This window comes from Ovis canadensis, chromosome 2 (genome assembly GCF_042477335.2).
Source record: "Ovis canadensis isolate MfBH-ARS-UI-01 breed Bighorn chromosome 2, ARS-UI_OviCan_v2, whole genome shotgun sequence".
Lineage (NCBI taxonomy): Eukaryota > Metazoa > Chordata > Mammalia > Artiodactyla > Bovidae > Ovis > Ovis canadensis.
The window spans coordinates 127,260,066-127,282,552 of record NC_091246.1 but is presented as its reverse complement, the minus strand read 5'-3'; the positions used below and the strand labels follow the sequence as shown (position 1 = coordinate 127,282,552).

The following is a 22,487-nucleotide window of genomic DNA, read 5'->3' as shown; positions in this document are numbered from 1 at the left end:
ATTCAGAATAAATTCATATTCTGCCAGGAATTGCAATTGATATAGCATGACTGCTAAACTATAAGATGATACTCCAAAAGCCAGTTTTATATGTAAACTGGCTTATGAAATAGCTTTAAAATTTATACAGTAAACCTTTAACTTTATACTTACATTAATCCTTATGTAGAGTCTCTCTTTCTGCATTATTTTCAGTTCAGTTCAGTCATTCAGTCACGTCCCACTCTTTGCGACCCCATGAACTGCAGCACGCTAGGCCTCCCTGTCCATCACCAAGTCCCGGAGTCCACCCAAACCCATGTCCATTGAGTCGGTGATGCCATACAACTATCTAATCCTCTGTCGTCCCCCTCTATTTCTACCCACAATCTTTCCCAGCATCAGGGTCTTTTCAAATGAGTCAGCTGTTCACAAAGTATTGGAGTTTCAGCTTCAATGTCAGTCCTTCCAGTGAACCCCCAGGACTGATCTCCTTTAGGATGGACTGGTTGGATCTCCTTGCAGTCCAAGGGACTTTCAAGAGTCTTCTCCAACACGACAGTTCAAAAGCATCAATTCTTTGGGGCTCAGCTTTCTTTATAGTCCGACTCTCACATCCATACATGACTACTGGAAAAACCATAGCCTTGACTACATGGAACTTTGTTGACAAAGTAATGTCTCTGCTTTTTAATATGCTGTCTAGTTTGGTCATAACTTTCCTTTCAAGGAGTAAGCGTCTTTTAATTTCATGGCTGCAATACCATCTGGAGTGATTTTGGAGCCCAGAAAAATAAAGTCAGCCACTGTTTCCACTGTTTCCCCACCTATTTGGATTGAAGTGATGGGACTGGATGCCATGATCTTCGTTTTCTGAATGTTGAGCTTTAAGCCAACATTTTCACTCTCCTCTTTCACTTTCATCAAGAGGCTCTTTGGTTCTTCTTCACTTTCTGCCGTAAGGGTGGTGTCATCTGAATATCTGAGGTTATTGATATTTCTCCCAGCAATCTTGATTCCAGTTTGGGGTTCCTCCAGCCCAGCGTTTCTCATGATGTACTCTGTGTATAAGTTAAATAAGCAGGATGATAATATACAGCCTTGACAGGCTCTTTTTCCTATTTGGAACCAGTCTGTTGTTCCATGTCTAACTGTTGTTCCTGTTCTAACTGTTGCTTCCTGACCCACATATAGGTTTCTCAAGAGGCAGATCAGGTGGTCCGGTATTCCCAGCTCTTTCAGAATTTTCCAGTTTATTGTGATCCACACAGTCAAAGGCTTTGGCATAGTCAATAAAGCAGACATAGATGTTTTTCTGGAACTCTCTTGCTTTTTTGATGATCCATCAGATGTTGGCAATTTGATCTCTAGTTCCTCTGCCTTTTCTAAAACCAGCTTGAACATCGGGAAGTTCACAGTTCACATATTGTTGAAGCCTGGCTTGGAGAATTTTGAACATTACTTTACTAGCGTATGAGATGAGTGCAATTGTGTGGTAGTTTGAGCATTCTTTGGCATTGGAATGAAAACTGACATTTTCCAGTCCTCTGGTCCCTGCTGAGTTTTCCAAATTTGCTGGCATATTGAGTGCATCACTTTCACAGCATCATCCTTCAGGATTTGAAATAGCTCAACTGGAATTCCATCACCTCCACTAGCTTTAGTTCATAGTGACGCTTTCTAAGGCCCACTTGACTTCACATACCAGGATGTCTGGCTCTAGGTGAGTGATCACATCATCGTGACTATCTGGGTCATGAAGATCTTTTTTGTACAGTTCTTCCGTGTATTCTTGCCACCTCTTCTTAATATCTTCTGCTTCTGTTAGGTCCATACCATTTCTGTCCTTTATTGAGCCCATCTCTGCATGAAATATTCCCTTGCTATCTCTAATTTTCTTGAAGAGATCTCGAGCCTTTCCTATTCATTTATTTTCTTCTATTTCTTTGCATTGATCACTGAGGAAGGCTTTGTTATCTCTCCTTGCTGTTCTTTGGAACTCTGCATTCAGATGCTTATATCTTTCCTTTTCTCCTTTGTTTTTTGCTTCCCTTCTTTTCACAGTTATGTCAAGGCCTCCTCAGACAGCCATTTTTCTTCTTACATTTCTTTTTCTTGGGGATGGTCTTGATTCCTGTCTCCTGTAATGTCATGCACCTCTGTCCATAGTTCATCAGGCACTCTGTCTATCAGATATAGTCCCTTAATTCTATTTCTCATTTCCATTGTATAGTCATAAGGGATTTGATTTAGGTCATACCTGAATGGTCTAGTGGTTTTCCCCACTTTCTTCAATTTGAGTCTGAATTTGGTAATAAGGAGTTCATGATCTGAGCCACAGTCAGCTCCCGGTCTTGTTTTTGCTGACTGTATATCGCTTCTCCATCTTTGGCTGCAAAGAATATAATCAATCTGATTTTGGTGTTCACCATCTAGTGATGTCCATGTGTACTATTTACATGCCTATATTGATTCTTCTATTTTACCAACCAACTTAAGTTTTAGGAACCACCTCATCACTTGTTGAAGAAATTTCTTTTTGTCTTCTGGGATTGTTTCATGGAACTGAATACCAAATCTTTAATTTGAACAGCAAATTCAGACTAAATTTGCAAGTCCTTTAATGCTAACATATTTGATTTTATGATATAGACATTAAAAATGACTGAACATATAAAAACATATAAACAGGATAAAAGAGGCAATTATTATCTATCTTTATACATAAAACAAATTCAACCATGTATGTGTCAGCTGAATCCAGTAGGAGACATGAAAAAGAGCAGAGTATAAGAGAACCCTAACTATAGCAGTTAGAGCAGCAATGGCTAAAATTAAGCACCAGAGTGAATGTGGGTTGGAGACAGATAGGGAGAAGGCAAATTCTATTATTTCTAGATTAGTTGACTTAGAAGATAGAATGTTTTCTAATGTATTTTGAAATGTAATTAGATTATAAAATATAGTCAATAGCTTCCAAATTTGTAATTTGGTAATCATGGCTTTATTTCAGTGTGGCTTTACTTTAGAAAATGGCTTCCCAGGTGGCATAGTGTTAAAAGAATCTGCCTGCTAATGCAGGAGACTCAGCAGACACAGATTCGATCCCTGGGTCGGGAAGATCCCCTGGAGGAAGAAATGGCAACCCACTCCAGTATTCTTGCCTGGAAAATTTCATGGACAGAGGAGCCAGCCAGGCTATAGTCCATGGAGTCACAAAGAGTCTGACATGGCTGAGCAACTGAACATCATACTTCAGAAAGTTTCTCTGAACGAAGACAGAATTGTGAACTATGCCTGTTGATTAGCTAGCATCTAGGCAAACAAGTCCAAGATGTTAGAAGATAAAACCCAAGTTTTGAGAAGACAGAAAATTTTAATTTTTACATTCTTCAGTAGAAGTACAACATCAAGACTTTGTCCTCCCTTAACACTTGTTCAGGTCTCTGAGCATATAGTAGACACTAAAAACATCTACATATGCCCCTACTTTCCAGGCATGCCAATAAAGGACAAAACCACCCTCTGTTTACTATTATTAGACTCCCAGACTGCATGACAAATCCTCATATAGGAGGCACTCAGTAGGTGGAACTGAACCAAAATTTAAACGTTAACAAATCCGTACCTCAAGTCATAAGATTAAGTTGGAAACAAGTTTTGATATTCCTTTGATTAGAAAGAAGACCCAAAGACATAAAACATATATTGGTGTTTTATAATTATGTTAGAATTTTACAAATGCTTTATGTTATTTCAGGTAATTATAGTATTAAGTATATTAAATGAAAAAACTTCAAGGTTACATACTTTAATTGTATTAAAAATTATTATAAAATATAATACAAATGTAATAAAATGTATACAAATGGTACCCCTGATTATTTTATTTTTTTCCCAGCTGTAAACCTCTGTTGATCCTGGATAATCACAGATACCATTATCATAAAAAACTTAAACATTAATGCCTTTGAGTTATTTGTGCTAAATACTGAGTTTAGTCATCACAATCTTCACAAAAATTTTATGAGATATTACTCTTCACATATAACAAATGAGGAGCTTGAGGCTGAGAGTGGTATAATTTTTTTCAAGCCCAGAGGCAGAGTCTGCAAATAGAACTGGAATTTAAACCCACATTTTTCTGCCCATAAAGCCAATGCACTTAATGGCTACGGTATGTCATAGAAAAACTCTAAAAACTAACTAGGAAATAAAAATAATTGAGCAAAGATATTTTAATTATTATCAGGTAAAATGAAAGTAGTCACAAGTTCCCCTTTATATTTGAGTCTCAAAGTCTGTCTTCTTTGAAGCTCAGGTTCAGAGTATTGTAGATGCTTCTTACCCTCAGTTATATGAATGGATTTGGAATTTAATAAGTCTGAACAGGAGAAAGATACCTAACAAAGCAGGTTTATCAAACAAGAAGGCCAAAATTTTTGGAAGTAACATTCTGAGTCAAACAGCATACAGAGAGCTCGAATATTTGAAGGGCAAGAATTATTGGGTTGTGATGTTCAACCTGGGCAGATTCTAGAATTAGACCAACGTTTTAGGATTTCATGCCCTCTCTGATCATATCTGCACTAGTCAGTCACATTTATTTAGTAGAATTAATAGGTGATAAACTAGAAAGCTCATTCTTCTAAGTCCCTAGGAAAGATAAATTTGAGATTCCCCTACACTACACATGTTATATCAATGCTTTTCAGGCTCCTTCCTGTAAAGATTGTCCAGCATTCAAATACAAAAAGGGCAGTAAAAGAACACACAACCTAGAATGGCACAAGCTTTCTATCCTGCTCCTATTTCATTCCTAACCTGTTCTATAGCAGTCCATACCAAAATCATGTTATAGAGATTTTTCCCTATTAGAAAAAAACATGTGCCATTAAATAAATCAATTAGTATTATTAATTTATGTTTTATTGTTTATTATCATTACAATTTATTTGTAGTTTGTATTGTATTTATATGTGAATGATATTTCAGATGTTCAAGCTGGATTTAGAAAAGGCAGAGGAACCAGAGATCAAATTGCCAACATCCACTGGATCATCAAAAAAGCAACAGAGTTCCAGAAAAACATATACTCTTGCTTTATTGACTACACCAAAGCCTTTGAATGTGTGGATCACAACAAACTGTGGAAAATTCTGAAAGAGATGGGAATATCAGACCACCTGACCTGCCTCCTGAGACATCTGTATGCAGGTCAAGAAGCAACAGTTAGAGCTAGACATGGAACAATAGACTGGTTCCAAATCAGGAAAGAAGTACATCAAGGCTATATATTGTCATACTGTGTATTTAACTTTTATGCAGAGTACATCATGAGGAATGCTGGGCTGGATGAAGCACAAGCTGGAATCAAGAATGCCAGGAGAAATATCAATAACCCCAGATACACAGATGACATCATCCTTATGGCAGAAAATGAAGAACTGAAGAGTCTCTTAATGAAAGTGAAAGAAGAGAATGAAAAAGTTGGCTTAAAGCTCAACATTCAGAGAACTAAGATCAAGGCGTCTGGTCCCATCACTTCATGGCAGATAGATGGGGAAATAATGGAAACTGTGACAGACTTTACCTTTTTGGGCTCCAAAATCACTGCAGATAGTGACTGCAGCCATGTAATTAAAAGACACTTCCTCCTTGGAAGAAAAGCAATGATCCACCTCCTGCTGCTACTGCTGCTAAGTAACTTCAGTCGTGTCCGACTCTGTGCGACCCCAGAGACGGCAGCCCACCAGGCTCCATCATCCCTAGGATTCTCTAGGCAAGAATACTGGAGTGGATTGCCATTTCCTTCTCCAATGCATGAAAGTGAAAAGTCAAAGTAAAGTCACTCAGTCGTGTCTGACTCTTAGCGACCCCATGGACTACAGCCTACCAGGCTCCTCCATCCATGGGATTTTCCAGGCAAGAGTACTCAGTATTAAAAAGCAGAGACATTACTTTGACAACAAAGGTCCATTTAGTCAAAACTATGGTTTTTCCAGCAGTCATGTATAGGTGTGAGAGTTGGACTATAAAGAAAGCTGAGCACCAAAGAATCAATGCTTTTGAACTGTGGTGTTGGAGAAGACTCTTGAGAGTCCCTTGGACTGCAAGGAGATCCAACCAGTCAATTCTAAAGGAAATCAGCTCTGAATATTAATTGGACAGACTGATGCTGAAGCTGAAACTCCAATACTTTGGCCACTTGATGCCAAGAAATGACTCACTTGAAAAGACCCTCTTGCTGGGAAAGATTAAAGGCAGGGGAAGAATGGGACGACAGAGGGTGAGAAGGTTGGATGACATCACCAACATGATGGACATGAGTTTGAGTAGGCTCCGGGAGTTGGTGATGGACAAGGAGGCCTGGTGAGCTGCAATCCATGGGGCCGCAAAGAGTTGGACACAACTGAGCAACTGAAGTGAACTGAAGCTTGATTGAGAGTTGTATAATGGTCACATGACTAAGAAATTTATTCCTACCATTTTACTTGTTCATACAAAATTAATATTCACAAAATGAAGGTCTGTGAATTTTCTCTTTTAAAGGCATCTGTAACACTTCTCTGGAGGAATCTTACAATAAAATCTTATGATAAAAAAAAAAATTATCCTTGTTGAAACCAGGGATGGGCCAGGAAGAAAAGGATTGGCAAAAAGTAGTCCGTGGTCACCTAGGGTGACTGTGTTTGGATGGCCGCCATCTTGGCAGAGATGCGGTGCTACATTTTTACTTCTCACTTCGCTCCTGCCAGGAAGCGGGAGGTCTGATGGACACTTACCACAAGTTTTTATCTATTTTTGTAAAACCAGCTCAATGGCATCAGATTCATCATGTAGACATGTTTAGATTATGAGGGAAGTTTCTGTGTCTTTTGATATGAGAACGCCATATGAAAAATAAGATATTTCTTTGGGACTATGGATATGAGTTGTTGATTGGGGTTTTCAAGAGTTGTTGACAGTGCTTAATGATTAACTGTGGTATACAGCTACGTGCAATAAATCTTTGTTTGATGGGGATTATTTTCTTTCCAAAGAGTCTATGGTTGTAATATTTTTCTTTATATAATCAAATTTTCAACAAAAGGCCAAATAGATGACAAAATTATCTTTCAAATATTAAATTGACTATATAAGTAATGGTATTTGGTGTCAGGCAGGCAATTTGTGAGTGTAATATCTCTTCCAGAAGGCTAATGAGAAGCAAAAAATATTTAAAAGATCTATGTGTTGTGTGTTTCTTTTCTACAAATTTTTTTTCACAGATATATATATATATATATGGAATCTGGCACTATGTCATACGGTGAATACAGTCAGGAGAGAGACAGAGTTCCAGGGACCCCAATGGCCTTCAGAATACCACCCAGTCCCTCTCCCTCGACTGGAGGCTGCCAGGAAGCAACATGGGACTAGGTCAGGTATAGAGATATTCCTTTCCTCGGCCAGACAACAAGTATCAGACTGGGTTGGCAATAGTCTTTCAAAATATATTCAAAGATTTTTTTTTTTTCCCCAAAATATCATGTAACTGGAGTAGTCCTAAGACAGCTCTTTACAGTTGATATACAGAAGAATGTCAGCTATGAAAAGCGGGATAATTTATTTTTTTCATGATGAGTCAGGTCTACTCAAAAGGTTCAGAACCAATAGAAATACTTGAAAACATTAGTTTTTCTTTGCTATTTAGACATTTACCAAAGAGATATATGGAGAGGAATATATTAACTCTCTCTGTATAAATATCAAACGTTATTAACAGTACAAATGTTATTAATGGTACAGAATGGAAGGCATTTGTACACATGCCATATAAATATTAAAGAAATATCAAAAGCACAATTATCAGCATATGCATAAAATGGTATATAATCCTAGAATGAGCATGGGGCGTGAATGCTGACAATGTTCAAAAACACATCAGTAAGTGTGATCAGCATTCTTCTAACCATCATTTGTTCTTTCTGTTGTAAATATGGATTACAAAATAAATAAATAAAAATATATAAGTCATTTCTCCAGTGCCTAACAGTGGGATAAACACCAGAGGAAGGGAGTCTACAAAATACAAATCCATTGTTTCTTCCTTTAAAAAAACTTGCCATCTAGTCAGTAAGTTGGAGCTAACACAAAAATCAATTTAATTATTAAATGAATCAAAATAAAAAGCCAATGGGGAGAGAGAGGAAGTCTTCCTTATGGAAGGGGAAAAAACTGAAGGCAGGAGGAGAAGGGAATGACAGAGGGAGGATAAGATGGTTGAGTGTCATCACCGACTCAATGGGCATGAGTTTGAGCAAGCTCTGGGTGTTGGCGATGGACAGGGAAGCCTGGTGTGCTGCGGTTCATGGGGTCACAGAGTCAGACACCACTGAGCGACTGAACTGAACGGAATGGTCTATAACGTCTGGTTTGCCTGAGATAGCACTGGTTCATAGTTATTTTTTCGGTATATAATATTCCAACATGTATATGATTTTTGAAAAATTCTAATACACTTTAAAATAAAACTATTAAAAAAAATAAATAAAATAAAATAAAACTATTTATCTGCCAAAATCAGAATCCTAACTTTCTATCTATAAATATATATTGTAAATAAATAAATGAGTTTTAGCACCCTACTTTCATTAGCACCCCAGTTTGGATGGCATATGATTGCTGAGGTAATCTAAACATCAAGGAACAATAGTCTGAACAAAATAGGTAAGATTGAAAATGGAAAAGATGAGAATGGTCATTTCATCAGAGAAAGTCATAAAATTTAATGACTGACTAGGAGAGAAGTGATCAAAAGTGATTATCAAATGCTCAACCTTTAATAAATGGGAAAATGACAGCAGAACTCTGAAAATCTATAAAGTTGGAAATATAAAATGTAAAGAAAAAATTACTCAAAATTCTTTTGTCCCAAAGCCCCACAATACTTCATACCAGTATTCTTTGTTTCTAGGAAACACATTTGAACTGTTTAAGTTTCCATATATGTATTAATTTAGTTCTACTGTAAATTCTCTTTTAAAGTTGATTATCATTTTATTATAGTATATGTGCTGAAGCACTTTATCTGAATAATTAGAGATTTTATCAGTGGCTGAAGTATCACCTTTTCCTGCAAATGGGAACTTACAAAGAGTTGTTTTAAAGGTGAGAAACTAAGGCCTGGGAATTAAGGCTTGTATTGCTCTGAATCATATGGGTTAAAAATGATGAATCTTATTTACATAGCACTGAAGAGGTATCAGCCACTGTCCTAAGCAAGCTATGTATAGTGAATGATTTCACCTCACAATGAAGCCTATGAGGTAAGCACTATATTATTACCATCCTCTTTTTGTAGTAGGAAAAAGTAAGGTTCAGAGAGGTTAAGAGTTATTTTAAGGTTGCACAGGTGGTAAGTGGAAGAAACGGGATTTGAGCCCATGTCTTCAGACGCAGAGTCATTTCTCTTATCCACTATATTATAGTGCCAATCACACCAAGAAAGTCAAGAAGCAATTGTGACAGTCTTTCATCCTGAAGATCATACACAGAACTGCATACATTTAGAGATATTGTATTAGAATTATTTCTCTCCTGCATGTATGGAGGATACATTTTTTGTAACTACAAGGAGATCCTCATAATTCAGAACAATAAATCAAACTCAAATAATTTTCTCTTACTTGTGCACAGGGGCATGCTTACAAAACATTTATAAAAACCTCTTTAAGGAAGAGCATGTTTCAATCTTTGAGGTCACCCGTGTAGCCTATTGGGCTTTCCTGGTGGCTCAGACAGTAAAGAATCTGCTTGCAAAGCAGGAGCCTATTAATATTGAAATACAGAAACGAAAGGAGAAAATTAAACCTCAGTTGTGCTTAATATGGAGAAAGAAATGGCAGCCCACTCCAGTAGTCTTGCCTGGAGAGGCGGGCTACTGTCCATGGGGTCGCAAAGAGTCGGACACAACTGAGTGACTAACACTTGTGCTTAATAAGCATTCAAATATCTTGAGTCAAGAAGGTTCACTGGAAAAAACATATTCTCATGCTAATTAGCAACATTGTGGTTGAGAATAGCAGTCTTAAAAATTAACAAACCATTTTCTAGTAACATTCAGCAATGTTTCTAAAGTGTTTTTCTATCATCATCAGAAAGATAAACATTAAAATTATATTTGCAAATATTTCACTTAACAATTACACAATCTCACTGTATTTTTGGAATATTCAAATACCTAAGAATTGTTTTCAATGACAAAAATTTTAAATGAATGCTATTCTATTTGTATTGTGGGGCATGTTCTATCACTATGCTGAATCAAAATCTTAAAGGACTTATATCTTTTCAAAAGAATCTAACACTACAGAGAACCTTTTACATTTGCTAAAACCTTCAACAAGGTTTTACTGTAAACATTGAACTGTAGTTTCTTAAATTATTGTAGCATGTATTAATATAATTGCAAGCAGTGATGGATGTAATACTTTTTGATTTGGAATATCAAGAGTGTCTTTATAGACCTCCACAAAGCCTTTTATGAAGAGTTGAGGGAGGGATACTCTATGTTTTGGAAGAGTGGGGGCACAATTGCCTTCCTACACTCTGCTTCTGGATGGGATGGAGGAGGGATTATCTAGGTCTTAAATGATGGAAAGGAACAGCTGCATCTCCACCTGCCTCATCTTGGATGGAGCAGACATGGGATCATGTAGGTTTTAGGAAGATTAGAGGCAGAGCTTCATTGTTATCCTTTACATGTTTAAGCCACTGGAGAGACATTATTGCAACACTGTTTCATGTTTTAAATTAGGAATGCTGCAAAACAAAAGAATAAGAGAATGCTCCCAGGAAAAGAGGGTTAGGGGTCAAAATAGCTAGAGGAATTTAGATTTTGAAGCAAATACAAACCCCTCAAAAATAAAATAGTTCTCTAGACAAAAAGGGAGACCATGTGCCCTAATTTTAAATGCAGTTACTATGAAAGAACTATCCCTCAAATGTCTGTTATTTGAAATTTAAAAAATCTCTTAACATTGTTTCCCTTTAAATTTATGGTGTGAATGTTACTGCTTCCTTAGTTAATGATATGCTTTTAAAACCGTTAATTTGTTTAATATACTTTTTAATGTGCATCTACATAAAAACTTAGGGAGGACATCTAGCAGATAGTATTTAAAGCATTATTTTCTCACATTTTTCTGTATTTTCCACTTTCTGTTTTTCTAGTATGCCTGCTAAAAATCAAGTATTATACTCCAAGACAAGACCATCTCCTAACCTGCTCTATTCACTTTAATGGTAAATAACTAATGATCTCTATTTGAATTAGTAAAGTAACCCAAACAAAAATAATTGAAACACATTAAAAACTAATTTCACATGTAGATATATTTATCACACGTATCTTTACATTCAATAATATATTTGTTGTTAACTTTCACATCTTTCACAGCAATAAGAGTTAGCGTGCTTTTCAACATGGGATATTTAATTGGATAAAATAAAATGTCACTGAAAGACACAGGGCTGGAAGGACACAAAGAAACAATACAGTGAAATTATTTAATTTCACAGATAAAAAATTAGAAGTACAAAGATACTTAGGATTATCATTATTACAAAGTAGTATTTAAAATTTAGACTCTTTTCATTTGGTACTGAACTCACTGCTCTAAAATTATAAAATCTAAGGACCTGAAAGCATTTTGAATATACTACAGTGTCTAACTCCCTCTGAAATTTTGCATGCCCTTTATGACATCTCAAGCGCTGCTGGAATACTATGTCAGTGCCTACAATTTGGGGGCTTTAGTCCCTGAGGCACTCATCCATTTTTGAAGACCTCTCATTAAAAAGAAACACTTTTACAGAAAGAAATCTGTGCTTTAGATTTCATTCAATAAACCTGATACTTCGGCTGGGTTGAGGGAGATAAGGAACCATGTCCGGGTGTGTGAATAGGGAAGACTGAAACAGAGAGGGCTGAGTGAGGCATGTATAGAATTTAATTCTCCTTTCACAGGACAGTGTTTCAACCACCAAGAGCATATATAACGTTTTCTCTTAGGTCTCACTTCTTACTTTTTCTAGTCCTGCCAAGTCACAGTGTGGGGACCTCTAATGTATTGCATTCAGGGCTGAAACAAGTCCATAGACATAATCAGGTCAATGTAGCTCTATATTCTTCATTCTAGACAAATCAGTCAGTATTACAGTCTCTTAAATCCATCTGGGCAGAAGTTTTGCTTGCTTATTTGTTTTTTTTGTAAAGAAAGATGCTCAAAGACATTCAGAACCACATCTGTTTCTGACACAAGACGGGGGTGGAGACAGTATGTCTCTTTTCACCTTAAAGTTGCAATTTTAATGTCACAGAACTCTTTGAACAATGCAAACTTTACATTTAACAATATTATATGGACTACTTCTAAGCAAAATCTTTAATTTCTGAAAAAGCACATGTGATTTTTTAAATTTAGTAAGGACTTACATTCATCCCATTAACTTCCAACTTTTCAGGTGGTTTCTGTCTAGATATTTGTTATGTCTGGTTATGTTTCCCAGAATTTTCAGTTCTGCATTTTTGCGGGCATATTTCCTGTATGTTTCTTTAAATTCTACAAATATGTTGACAGGATAGAGTCCAGAAAAAGAGTTCTGCATACCTCCAAAAGAAAAGTCCTTCTGAGTGACTTAACCTTAAGGATGGTTAGTCACCAAATTCCTAATCTCTCCTGTGACTGACACCAGAGACCTCGGCCAATGCTAGGCCCAATTTAAGACCATTCTAGGCTGCCATCGCAAACATTTACAATTAGGCACTGAAGCTGATAACCCCTAGCTATTATGTTACAAGATAAATTTAGCATAGAGTTAAGTATCATGTAAAAGTTTTCATATGATATGTAATCAAAAACCTACTTCAAAGCATACTTTAAAATAGATTAGGAAAATTATCATTTTTCTGGAACTAAAGATCTTAAGCAGTTTTGAATCTCAGTATTCCATCTACTATTAGTTCTGAAATAATAGTACTGATATAAATACTGAAATATTCTGTATAAATACTGAAATAAATACTGAAATACTCAGTATTTCATCAGATCTATCATTAAAGAACAAGAGGTATAATTTTCTAAAAAACATAGTTCTCTTACACATTCTTCTATTGTTACCATGATAATATTTTTCTGGCAGTAATTAAAACAGAGTCTTACCAAAGGAGCTGGGTTTCTTGCTAGGTGCATCAACCTGGATTCTATCATTCACTGGAAAACATATATAGCCAATTAAAATAGAAGACATTGTCACAAGCTCATAACTGTACACATAAAACAAAGCACGGAAGTTGTGTTTAAAAAAGTAAACGTCTAGAAATTTTATTTACATTGCTTTGTTAAATTGTGCCTCATGCTCATTCGCTCGGTCACATCTGACTTTTGAGACCCTATGAACTGTAGTCTGCCAGGCTCCTCTGCCCATGGGATTTTTCCAGGCAAAGATACTTGAGTGGGTTGCCATTTCCTCTTTCAGGGGATCTTCCTGACCCAGGGATCAAACCTGAGTCTCCTGCATCTCCTGCGTTGGCAATTGGATTCTTAACCACTGAGCCACCTGGGAAGTAGTGAACAGTGAATCTTTAAACTTTTCTATACATATATCTTATAATATTTCCATGAGTATCTTTGATGTTCTTTGTCAAAACAAAAGGGGGTAACAGTTAATGTTTAAGTCACTCCTTTAATTAATTTTATAGCTAGATAAATCTGATCTTCAGTGGTAGTTTCCAAAGAACCATTTCCCCTCAAATTGTTATACACCTAAGGGATTTTAGCAGTCTTACTCTTGTGCTTAAATTTTACTACAGTATTCTCAGATAGGAAAATTAAATAATCTAACCTACAAATTTTTATTCGATGAAAATAATTTCCACTATAAATTTCTTAGGACTTTCCAGGTGGCGCTGCTGATAAAGAACCCACCTGCCAATGCAGGAGACATAAGAGACGTGGGTTTGACCCCTGGTTGGGACGATCCTCTGGAGGAAGGCACGGTAACCCATTCCAGTATTCTTCCCTGGAGAATCCCATGGACAGAGGAGCCTGGGGTTTACAGTTTATAGTGTCACAAAGAATTGGACATGACAAAGAATTTAGCACACATAAATTTGTTAATTCTCTATTCCTTAAAAAAAAAAAAATTAAGATAGTGACTAGGTCCGTCTAGTCAAGGCTATGGTTTTTCCAGTGGTCATGTATGGATGTGAGAGTTGGACTGTGAAGAAGGCTGAGTGCCAAAGAATTGATGCTTTTGAACTGTAGTGTTGGAGAAGACTCTTGAGAGTCCCTTGGACTGCAAGGAGATCCAACCAGTCCATTCTGAAGGAGATCAACCCTGGGATTTCTTTGGAAGGAATAATGCTAAAGCTGAAACTCCAGTACTTTGGTCACCTCATGCAAAGAATTGACTCATTGGAAAAGACATGCTGGGAGGGATTGGGGGCAGGAGGAGAAGGGGACGACAGAGGATGAGATGGCTGGATGGCATCACGGACTCGATGGGCGTGAGTCTGAGTGAACTCCGGGAGTTGGTGATGGACAGGGAGGCCTGGCGTGCTGCAATTCATGGGGTCACAGAGTCAGACACGACTGAGTGACTGAACTGAACTGAACTGAATTTATATCAGATTTAGAGTGAATACAATGGATCTTCACTTGCATGGCTGCAACAAAATCTGAGTAACCCTGAACATCCTTTAAGATGTCTTAGTTTAAAAAGAATGCCTATAAAATGAAGTAAAAGGAGATGAGAAATAAACATACATGTGTCTTCACAGGTGTTCTTGCATTCTTCTAGTGATTCAAAATTGTTGAGATTCCCGAGGCACCCACCATATATGAAACGTTCACACTGCTTTGATTGCTTGTTATAAAAATACCTAGTAATATAACCGCGACAGATTCCAACATCTTCTTCCAAAAAGCAGAAATCTGGCTGTTCTAGAAATTATTAAAACATCAGAAAGTAGTATTCTTTTTTTGAATAATTTAATTATGTCAATTAAAAATATAAACAACTGGTTAAGTTGAAGATATTTAAGAAGTACATATGAAAAGATAAAGATAAAAGGTAAAATATAACATTATCCACAACTATATTTTATCTCCTTTGACATTTAGAACAATGTATGTACAACTGTCATACATTGAGTCTATTGGAATTTCAAGTTCTAAATTTCTCAGAGTCAATTAGCACATTAACTATCAACTCTTTCATAAATTGAGAGAATAAAAGATATTGGGGTTTGATTACCCTTGGTTTGGAAGTGTAAAGTATTATGGCAAAAATTTGGTTTACTTATTTTTGTTAACTTTATGTGCCTCTAAATTTAGGAAAGATCCACAAATTTCATAATTTTCAGATGTGTAATATAATTTTAAAGTATACTGTGCTGCTTCATTATGAATGGCTTCAATTTTTATAAACAGGGAAGTTTTGAGGCAGGGTGGAGTCTTTCATGGCTATACTTAGAAGCTCCTAAATTCTTATTCTGAAATTAATATCTGTATTAGTTATGACATCCTCCACCACTGTGTCTCTTATTTTTCTTCCAGGCATTGGAATGACTCCAAAAGTGCAGAGACAGAAAGGAAATACATGTTCAGGGATTGGAGAGGCTTTTGAAAAAGCCTCATACCCCATCTTTGATAGTGCTCCAATCCAGGCTAAACACAGCTGTCGATAAAAGTTGTGCCACTGTGGTTTACATTACAAACCTTGTTTACATGCATACTCAGAAAGAAAAGCTTCAAATTATTTTCAAAATTATTATGATTGCAAGATATATTGTGCTTGGATTTTCAGGGAAAATCTCCAGCTTCCCCATTTCCTGCCCTCTCTGCTGCTGCCCATAGAGGCAAAAATGAACTGCACAATCTTTTCACATCTTAAAGCATGTTGTATCCATCTCAAGGAAACAATATTCATGAGTGTTTATTTTAAAAAGAACATGTATTTAATAATGTTAATGATTTCTGCAACAGTAGAAAAATCAATCTGCATGAAAAATTATTTTATTAAGTAAAATATACTATTTTAATTAGAGTAAAGTATCTATTTCTATGACTTCTCAAAGTACCAATTTGAAAATTATTTTGTTCACTATTTACTGCCTCTTTATTCTTAAGGTGACTGTTACTATTATTTCCCTGGTAACAATTTGTGGTTAAATATGATATATGAAATAAGGAAAAATCCTACTTCCTTAATTTTTTTTAATATGCTATAAGAGAAAGAAAAATATATTTGATCACTAAGTTGAGTTGTTTAGGTCTTAGTATGTAATTCTTATAAAACTTTAAATCATATTAACAAACAATACAAGAATTCTAGCTTAACAAAAGGGAGTAGGTAAAAAAAAATATTGACTATAAAGATGAGAAAATTGTAACAAATTATCCTGAAATGTAATTAAGGAATTATACAACTGGAAGTTGCTATCATTTATGAGACCCCATTGTAGGACAGAATTTTATTTTAGGAATTGATATTGCATACTTGTAAAATTATTCTGCTTAGGCCTATAGCTTAAAATATTTATGATTAAAAATTAAGAAATTCATTCCAGTATTCCTCAGATAAATAAACTTTTAATATTTGTATTGAATCCGTATATACAATTCTTGCTCTAAATTGATGCTCAGTTAAAACCTAGAATGCAACTTTAAGCTATATACCACTTCCATAAGCCACATAATTCTCACTCCTAACTTTTGTTCCAAGCTGCAAACTTGATAACTGTCTGAAGCAAAACTTTCTCCCAACGCGGGTTGTAGAGAATCTCCATTGCCTTTGTAATTGTTCTGATGGTGATACTAGGAGGCATATGACAAAGTTAACTTCAAATCAGTAGTTTAAAGGTCTTCATTATTGATTAATTTCAGCATCTGATCATTTTTAAATGTGAATAGAATTGATAGCTTTATTCTCTTTCATATATAGTATCAAAATAGAATGAATTTTGAATCATTAAATATAAATTAAGTAGCATAATTTTCTAGTAAATTTCCCTGCATATAATTCTTTTCCTAATTCTACATTTTTGAAAAAAAAATCCTAACAATTAAATATTAAAGATATCATCTCTTACTTGATCAACAAAAAAGCCTAGTTATGATATTACAGATAGGAAGAATTTCATTTAATTGAGGTAGCAAACACTTTTGCAAAAATTAATTCAATATTTATAGAAAGTTATTTTACAACTTGTAAATAAATACATTTACTTATGTTGGTTGTACACTTTGCTGCTGAATTTATTTTATAAATTTTGATTGTAATTCTGGACCATAAACTGTCTTAAACTTATTAATGAGTTGTAGAATTTTTCAGCTCTTTCTCACATAATTAAGCCAAAGTCAGTAAAACTAAAATTCGCTTTGAATTGTGTAGCTCTTTGATGTCTTAAGGCTTTCCTGCTGGCTCACTTTCTTCCATTTTCATGTAATGAGTTAAATAATTTCATCCTTTTGTTCAATATTTTCTCATTCCTATGTAAATGCTGTGAATGGTAATTGAGCAAAGTCATTTTCTAGACCTTTATTAAAACGAAGCATATCTTTCTTATTGAAACATATTCACCAAAATGTAATTATTGTTAGTTAAAAACTGTAAGTAAAATTATTTAAATCCCCAAATTAAAAATATGTAAACACTAAATAATGTTGACAGAAGCAATTATTTCTTGTTAAATATCTCCACATATTTTTGCATGTAGATTTTGACAACTCAAAGGCATATCTACTCAGGAGAATACTGAATGAAACTTGCTAGAGCCACACAGTGCTGAGGTTATCAAAGGATTAGATATCTAAGAACTAAAGAAAGAACAGCAACATCTAAATCACTATTTGGGAGATGTTAGAATAGCATGTGCACATCTCTGGATTGTTACTGATCTCATACCAGACATCATACCGCATGAGAATGAGTAAACACAGTGCTTAAGTCTTTCCTTATGAACTATCATGCATGTTGTTTCTACTTTTTTATTGTATCTACTGAAACAAAACTCCATTTCAAAAATCACGTGGATTTATGATGAATCTCTTATCAGAGAAAGCTGAGAATTGAATTTCCAAGTACCTTATGTAAATACTACTAATTAGCACACAAATGAACATTCACCTTTGTGCAGTGTTACTTTCGTCTTTGTAATATTCACTGGATAATCTGCAAGAAAAATAATATATGTGTATCAATTACCACAATTTATCATATAATGTTATGACTTTCCATTTATCAACTAGGATGATGTATTTATTACTATTAAAATTATTCTTATACAGAATGTCAATGAATAAATTTCCTTTTATTTTCTCTAGATATTAAATTAGTTAAATTATTACAGTATAACCATGAAGTCATCTATGTTTTAATATAATAATGTCTCAAAAACTATTTTAAAACATTCTAACCCACTTATAAAAATAATAATTCATGGTGAAGTAAATTTGCTATTCAAAATATCTATGGTTAAAATAGATCTTTATTAAAATAATGTGAAATATGAAAGTAATTCAAACAACCTACTTGGCCTGTAGAAACAGGTCATTTGTACAGAGGAATGGGAGTAGAGGTGAAAGGAACCAGAATTACCTCCTTTCCTGATTCCTTCTGCTGCCAATTATCTTAATCCAATTATAAGTTTCATTATTATTTCCAAATACAGAGGAGGAATGAAGCAAAAGATAACTGTGATGTCATTTTTGGTTTAATCTCATAGAATAATTGGAGTTACTCCACCGCTACTTGTCTTTAACCCACTGTATTTCAAGTATGGAATCTAAATTTTAGGTTAAATGATAGCTAATGAAATTCAAATTGATATATACAGTTTTAATTTGTTCATGTAAGCATAAGGAATCTTTTTTTTGTCGTATAATCATTTGTTTTATACAGAAAAGCTTTGGATAAGGCAGTTTATCGCTATTTGGATGGCCAGAGAGACATAAAAGGTCGTAAAAGGTCGGGGGGAAAAAGAGGTCAGAGACAACGAATATGAGTATGAGTTGGTTAGATACCCCTTTCAGCCAGTGACCAGTCAGGTTATTCTCTGGACAGTAAAATGTCTATGAGTGATAAGGTGACGTGGCTCAACTCTTTTCTGAGCTTTACTATGTTTTATTCAATACTCTTTTTAAAAAAGTTCTGTGTGTGTGTGTGTGTGTGTGTGTGTGTGTGTGTGTGAAATTCTAATTGTATTTTAAATGTTAAAATCTGATTTTTTTATTGTAAACAACCAACTTCTAGTTAATGTTTTTAGACAGTGGACTGTCACAGTAAGCTTACATTAAAATATAATGTGCAACTATTGTGTCATATTTTTAATTTATGAAAGGAGGGAAAGAATATAGAGCGCTACTGACAAGAGTCGTAGAGATACTTGATCTCAATGTTCATGCAATATTAAAAGAGAACTTGTTCCTTGCTGGTTTCATCCTAAGTCAGAGTAATTCATCTGGTATATGTGTAACCAATTCAAATAATGTGTTTTAGCACATTCGTATTATAGGTACATTTAAATTATCCTCAAGAATCCTGAGAACAGCCATGGACATACAACTTATTTTTATGCCACGTATAGTCTGAAAACATAGATAAGGTTTACAGCTAATTATCAAAGATATTTTCCTAGATTTATACAGAATATAACGTTTATTAATGATGGTATAAGAAGTAACGGCAGTATATTTTACTAATTATTTTAATAATTCCTTGAATTCTAATATATATGAATTTACATTTTAACTTTTCATTAGTAATATTAAAATTAATTCACAGTTATCTGACTCTTTACCAGCCGAGCCACAAGGGAAGCCCGTGAATACTGGAGTGGGTAGACTATCACTTCCCCAGTGGATCTTCCAGACCCAGGAATCGAACCAGGGTGTCTTGCATTGCAGGCAGATTCTTTACCAACTGAGCTATCAAGGGAAGCCTGCGATAATTATTGTATACATTTTAACAACTGTAAAAAAAATATTTTTTGCCCTATTCTGTCTTCATCTTTTTCTTTTCTGTTGGGAACAGGAAGGGTAAAATCTGAACAGTAAATTTTAATGTTTCTTATTTGTTGAAGTCAGCCTAGAAATTTTCTAACTAGACAGGAAAAGACTCTATGGGCAGACTATTCTTGTTACTAGGTAGGTGTTCACTGTGCCAAACAAATAAAACATAAAATAACAAAGTTAAAAATTAAGAGAATGGAAAATGTATTTACATACTCTTTAATTCCCTGTGGAGAAAATTCCCATGTAAATCCTTATGAAAAACCAGAAGTCACAGTTAGCCTAGTCAATAAAATAGTAATTAATATAAACAGCATACTTGTGCTTAGTCGCTAAGTCATTTCTGACTCTTTGTAATCCCATGGATTCTAGTCCACCAGGCTCCTCTGTCCATGAGGATTCTCCAAGCAAGAATATTAGAGAGGGTTGCCATTGAACCCAGGTCTCCCGCATTGCAGGTGGATTCTTTACCAGCTGAGCTACGAGGGAAGCCCCCTGGTATAAGTATAAATGGCATACTTACTAGAGCCTTTAAAGATGTTTTAGGAATTTATAGTCTATGATTTAATTGTAAACAGTCAACCCTGCTGCAGAGGTGGACTGGCTAAATAGTTAAATGGGAATTTGATCTCTTTCATCTAATTCTTTTAATTTCCACACTTTATACACTTAGTTTTTTGAAAACTAATAATTAAATTCAATGTTGTTTTAGTTGTTGTTGTTTAGCCGCTAAGTCTTATCTGACTATTTTGTACTGTAGCCCACCAGGCTCCTCTGCCCATGAGATTTCCCAGATAAGAATCCTGGAGTGGGGTACCATTTCCTTCTCTAGGGGATCTTCCTGACCCAGGGATCGAACCCACGTCTCCTGTATTAGCAGGTGGATTCTTACCACTGAGTCACTAGGGGAGCCCAGTTTTGTTCAGGCTATGGGAAAAAAAACAACTAAACCAAAAGACAAACATTTTGAAAGCCATGTGTCTAGAAACCAAAAAACAAACTATATTTTAATGTTTCCTACCTTATTAACTTTGTTATTATGTCTCTATTATTACGCTGGTAAATATGCCACACAAAACTATACATATTTGGAAACAACTGATAAACCACCTTTATCTGCAAAAGGACAGCTGAGGATACATATCAAACTGAACACATTTATAATTCCTATTCTCTGAAATACATGGCTTGAATTTATTCTCAGGCATGGCAATTTATAAGTCATAATTTTCAATGGTCTCCCAAATAAAACAAAATTTCAGCTTCAAAGATATAAATCATATATTATATAAATATGATAAATCATATTTCTCCTTTAACTTCTATCAATTGTTTCTTTGAAAGTTTTCAGGTTCTACAGTTGAAGCATACACACAGACAATGAGTGTTATGACTTTTTGATTAATTGACCCTCATTCCTATAAAATATCTCCCCTTTCTTCTGCCAATATTCCTAGTCCTATAGTCTACTTCAACTAATCATTCTTATGATCTATGCTTGCAAGGTGTATCTTTTTTCATCTTTTAACCTCTGTGTCCATATTTTTAAAATATCTTTCCTGTAGACAACATGTAGTTAGTTCATGATTAGTTTTTTATATTGTCTACTATAAGCCTTTTCTTTGAGTGATGATACCATTAAAATTTAATGTAGTTATAATCATGATTGCATAAAAATCCTTAGGTCTTTGTTTTCTACTTTACATCTGTTTTCAGTTCCTGTTTTTCTGGATATTTTTTAGAATTAGTTGAATATTTTAATAACAATTTTACCTTCACTATTGGTCAATTTGCTATATCTCTTTTATTTTTAATGACTATTCTGGGACTTTTAATATGCATCTTTAATTCATGGCAATTTGACTTCAAATAATTTATATCACTTTCACCTGTAGTATCAGAACCATACAACAGTAATGTCATATGTTCACCCTCCTATTTTTGTCCTAAATCCTCTAAAATTACTCACAGTGCAAGTCTGCTAGCAGTGAATTTTCTCAAATATTGAGAATCTGAAAAAATTATTTATCTCCATCATAAGGGTATTTTTAGTAGATCTAAATTAGCAATTGGCAGTTTATCTTTTCCTTTAGCTCTTTAAAGAAGATGTTCCATTTTATTCTCTTGTGAATTTTTTCTTCATGAGAAATTGGTATTCTCTTGGTCTTTGTTCTGGCATGTATAATTTTTATTTTTTTTATGATTTATTTTTTAGCCACAATTTTCAGCAATGTGATTCATTGACACGGCTTTTTTTTTTTTTTTTTTGTATTCATTCTTTTATTGATTTTGTCAAGGCTCTTGGTTCTGAAAGTTAAATGAAATGAAATGTGGATATCATAAAAATGTGAATAATTCTTTGCCAATTTCTTGTTTGCATGTCTTCTGTCCCAAGTGCCAGAACTCCAATTATACATTTTGACAGGCTCCTTGACTGTGTTTCATGGG

The 22,487-nt window shown here is 34.8% G+C and overlaps 1 protein-coding gene across 2 annotated transcripts in view; it reads right to left on the bottom strand.

The window, feature by feature from the left end:
• TFPI (tissue factor pathway inhibitor) overlaps window positions 1-22,487 on the bottom strand; it is an 86,629-nt gene that overhangs the window by 8,244 nt on the left and 55,898 nt on the right. The window contains exons 4-6 of one of the 2 annotated variants that reach the window (XM_069577027.1): window positions 18,157-18,201; window positions 14,793-14,969; window positions 13,188-13,238 (exon numbers count right to left, since the gene is read on the bottom strand). In XM_069577027.1, the coding sequence (XP_069433128.1) occupies window positions 13,188-13,238; window positions 14,793-14,969; window positions 18,157-18,201 (273 nt within the window). The remainder of the gene's footprint in view (window positions 1-13,187; window positions 13,239-14,792; window positions 14,970-18,156; window positions 18,202-22,487) is intronic. The other variant, XM_069577028.1, reaches the window with a different exon arrangement.